Genomic DNA, 4,584 nt, shown 5'->3' on the forward strand with positions numbered 1-4,584 from the left:
GCTTTCATGGTGTGACCTGAGATATTTGTCTTTGTGCCTCTCTCTCTCTCTCTCTCTCTCTCCCCAATTAATTTCATTAATTCGACCACAGACCCATTGCCGTCTCACAAATGTAAGCTTTCTAGTGCCATTATGGCACTTGGCACTGGCCTTTGTTTTCCCTAGTTTTCTATTGAAAAGAAAATAGAAATTCTTTTACACTTGGAGGATGTGTTCGCTCAAAAATGGCAGAGATAATAATTGATGAGAGAAAGAATTAGCAGAGGCAGTTGTAATAGAAAAACACTCCCATCTCATTTTATCAGTATAATTAATTTTTTAAATTTTTATATAAAATATAATAAATAATTTAATTTTTTCAAATTTTAAAATAATAATAATATTAAAAACTAATATTTTAATAATATTTTATTTAATTTTCGACTTTTATCTAAAATCATCTTGTCTCATCGCCTCATCTTACTACCCAAAGAACCTCGAAAAGTTAGAACAACTAGTGATATTCTGATAATTTATCAAAACATTCCAAACTCTACACTGTAATAATGTAACAAGAAATAGCATATATAATATGTCTTCTTGTAATACAAATAACTTGCATACTAACATAAAGGCAACTTCTTACAAGGATAAGAGTTGTCTCTAGGAAGCAAAAAAGGATGAAAACTCAAAAAACGAAAGGACAAAAGATAATGCTAGATGCTATTACACTCTTCACACCATATAATACAGATACATATATATTAGCATTTTCTGCAACAGACTATGATTTATATTATTATAAGCCAGATCAGACGCTAGATATCATGCACAGCAACATACAGATGATGATCAAGGTATGCCTGAAATGATGGGATAGTAAGGAATATAAAGGCTAGCTGGTGCTAAGCCCCACTCTGGTGGCAGATTCAGATTGATATTCTTTGAAGAGCCAAACTTGCTCATGGACCTGCATTTCTCATATGTAAAGGGGCAAGAAGTGGAAAAGCTGAGAGGAGTGGAGATGGTGTAGGAGTTAAGCTCCTTGGTCTTGATGATTTTGGACACCACGTTTTTCCTTGAGGCATAGAGCTGGGTTGGAGCTGCGAAAAGCTTGGCATGGCAGTTCAGTGGAGGAGATGATTTTGAAGTGTCTGAAGGAAGTTCCACTTCAAAAGAGCCATCTTCTTCTGTGGTTGCCATTGCCAACTTTTTCACTCTATCACACTTCACAAGAATTTTAATGCCTGTAACAAAACACAAAGAGTATAAAAAGTTATGAACTTGAGAGTAGAGCTTTGAGTGCAATCTAATGTACCATGCACAGCAAGCCAAAGTTTTTTTGTAATTCTATACACTTTGCTGAAGTGCTATAATGCATCTTTATGCTTTGTCTACCCAAAATATTAGTGTATAAGCAGTTTTTGATACATGCAGCATTGCTAAATGCTAAAGAGGCTGAAGCCATGCATGGCAGCAAGAAGTTTTTTGCCCTTTAGGATCTTTTTATGCATGCAAATCATGATGGAGAGAAACAAAAGATTAGGACAAACCCGAGAAGGCATCCTTGTGCTTGCAGTCAATGCAAGAGACCTTGCCCTTCACAACTTGGGCAGTTGAGAGCTCGATTCTTGCAAGGGTCAATACAAAGACAAGTGCCGTGATGAACTTGGGAAGCGCCATTGAAGCAAACACTGCAGAGAAGAAGGTGAACTTCGAAGATATAGAGAAGAAGGCAGTCTTAGGGCTTATAAATATAGGATCACGAGCAAGAAAGTATAAATGAAGGGGGTCCCAAGGCAGAGTATGGTAGTTGGTTTCATAAGGACTGCATTCACTCCAGTTGCGCAAGTTTTGTGAATGTGTGATAGCTGGCCGGCCTGCATGGGAAGTCCCATTCAACGTCTGATATATTGCCATAAATAAACGGACCATAAAATAGAATTATCAAAAATGTCACGAACTTCAACTTTTTTGTTTTATTTTTGTTCTTCTAATTTCGATCATTACTGTTGAGTTAATGCACAGCCCTCTGTACAAAATTCAATACGGCTCCAGAATCCAATTTTAGCTACAGAACCCAATTTTAAAATATAATAAAGATACTAAAACCACTTTTTTCTGTTTATATATGCTTTCATTATATGCATTGTCGAATGCAAAATCAACAGTTAAGTTCTAGGATATATTTGGAACATGCAAGCAACTAAGCTCATTTGAGTTAATTCAAATTTAAGTTTATCTTAATATTTAAACATACAACTCTCAAATCAATCAACATCACTCAATTGAAGATCTCTTTACACGTGAGACTCACAACATTTTCAACTTAATACCTCTTTACATGCGTGACCTATAACTTTTTTTAATTTCGTATAAATACATCTAAACCTATCTTAATATTTAAACAAATTTAAACTCATCTTAGGTAGACCTCATAAAACTGATTCCATCATCTCAACTCACTACTATTTATAAAGAACTCAACTCATTTTAACTTAACTCAACATCCAAATGTCGCCTTACTTGTTAGTATGATGTTTTCTAAGTTTTTAAATGGGTTTTAGATAGAAAACCTAGGAAGTAAAACACGACAATTGAATAATTAGTAATAAAGATGCTTTAGCAACAAAATTTTTTTATAAAAATAAACTCACAAACTGATGTAATTTAATGTGGTAAGTTAGCTTGTAAACTATTTTTATTGTTAAGTAGATCAAACGTATTACACGATACAATGCCGATTTGTTAGTTTACTTTTTGAAATTACTTTATAACTGTAGCACTTCTCGATGAGTAAAATTTTTGTAAAAGAGTGAAACTAAATCAGTTTGTAGAATTATTTTTATATAATCCATTTATAGTTGTCGCACTCATTTAATCATAAAGGAATGCCTTTAACCCTCCTAAAAAAGCTTCCCATTTTTTATTTTTATCAAATAATAGTACCTTAAATATAAAATGTTATCAAATAGATCATGCTCTCTCTCTCTCTCTCTCTCTCTCTCTCTCTATATATGTGTGTGTATCCCTGTTGCACAATCATCTTTATAATCATGTCCATATATATCTCCTTTTTAAAAAATAGAAAATCTATTTATAAGTATTATTTCTTACACACTCAACACACCTAACACACCTATGATGTAGAGACTTCCACATCAGCCATATTAAAAATGATTGACGTGTTAGTTTTTTTAAAGTTATGGTACTACTATAAGTGGTATATACCGACTTATGCGTAGTAAAATTCTTTAAAAAATAATAAAAAAACCTAAGAAAAAGGTATATCCTCCCTCTACCACCTTATGCTCTAGCCCGAGTGAGATTTTTAATTTCTAGTTAAAACCTAGATTGAGAAAGAGACAACAATATTGTAGATCCTCCAATAATTAAGTAGTAAATATTGAGAGATACTTTAACCACAAAATTATTTCACAAAAGTAAACTACTAGACTAATATGACTTGATATAGTATCAGATTGTAAATTGTTTTCTATTATAAAGTAAAATTGACTCATCACATTAGGCTACACTGGTTTGAAACTTGCCTATATAAAGATATATAAATGTTGCAAGATTTATGTATAGTGTCTAACCTTATTCTAATATAATAATTCAAAGATAATAAATCAATAGAAACTTGTAAGAGATTTGATCCGATCGCTCCTTAATTCCACGGAGTGGAAAAATACATATGGGGAATTGAGAGGGAGAACCAATATCTCTCCACTTTCTTTCATTTTTTCCTTTGGCTTTTAATTTTCATGTATGTTTTTTCTTTTTATCTTTTCATAGGAGATATTAAAGTTAAAAAATGTATAAATGACAAAAAAAAAAAAAAATGTCACACTCTGATTTGGCTTTCTGTCCACATGCATGCATGGTAGTAGCTTAATTAGATATATGCTTAATTAATAAATTTTCAAACCTCAGGGATTATTTGATAAAATTCTCAGGATCTTTTGATATATAATTGATGTTGGGAGAAGACCCAAAAATTAATTTTGATACTACTTATAAATTATGTATAGTGAATGTAAAACATCAACCCAACACCATTAATTATTCAGCGTTTCAAGGACTCACTACAAATAAGATGAGATAAGATGAAATAAAAATTGAAAGTTAAATAAATTATTGTTAAAATATAATTTTTTAATATTATTTTTATTCAGGGATTTGAAAAAATTGAATTATTTATTACATTTTGTATTAGAATTTGAAAAAATTATAATAATTGTATGAGATGAGATGAGATGAAATAACTTGATTTTATGTAACCAAAGCAACCCATAAAGTTAATTTGTTTGTTTGTTAACACATGTAGCCTGATCTAAATCCATGATTTAAGCGTATGTCTTTGCATTCCAAAAAATTGTATTTGAAAATATCAGTTAGGGCTACATACTGAGACATCATCCTACTTCAAAAAAATTGAATTCTAATATTATTATTATGTGGAGAGGACGTAAGATGTGTATGGAATTATTGAATGCGGTTTTCCCGGTTCTAATCTTACTAACTTTTGAAACCAATGGATTGAAAATGTCTTTTAGGTCCCATTTGGAATGTGAGCTTAGTTAAGATAAGTTGAATTTTTTA

The 4,584-nt window shown here is 31.5% G+C and overlaps 1 protein-coding gene across 1 annotated transcript; it reads right to left on the bottom strand.

Moving 5' to 3' along the window:
• Window positions 1-543: 543 nt before the first annotated feature.
• Window positions 544-1,914, bottom strand: LOC122293312. Its single transcript, XM_043101855.1, has 2 exons — window positions 1,533-1,914; window positions 544-1,226 (listed from the first exon to the last, which is right to left on the bottom strand). The coding sequence occupies exons 1-2, from the start codon at window positions 1,912-1,914 to the stop codon at window positions 832-834; spliced, it is 777 nt and encodes a 258-aa protein (XP_042957789.1). The 3' UTR covers window positions 544-831.
• Window positions 1,915-4,584: the final 2,670 nt, after the last annotated feature.

The sequence above is a fragment of the Carya illinoinensis genome, chromosome 14 (assembly GCF_018687715.1).
Source record: "Carya illinoinensis cultivar Pawnee chromosome 14, C.illinoinensisPawnee_v1, whole genome shotgun sequence".
Classification (NCBI taxonomy): Eukaryota; Viridiplantae; Streptophyta; class Magnoliopsida; order Fagales; family Juglandaceae; genus Carya; species Carya illinoinensis.

Bases quoted from the DNA above. Each gene is read 5' to 3' on its own strand.
- LOC122293312 (XM_043101855.1), bottom strand. From the start codon at position 1,914: ATGGTCCGTTTATTTATGGCAATATATCAGACGTTGAATGGGACTTCC. The intron at 1,227-1,532 runs GTTTGTCCTAAT...GTTTTGTTACAG, and splicing joins GCACAAGGATGCCTTCTCGG to GCATTAAAATTCTTGTGAAG.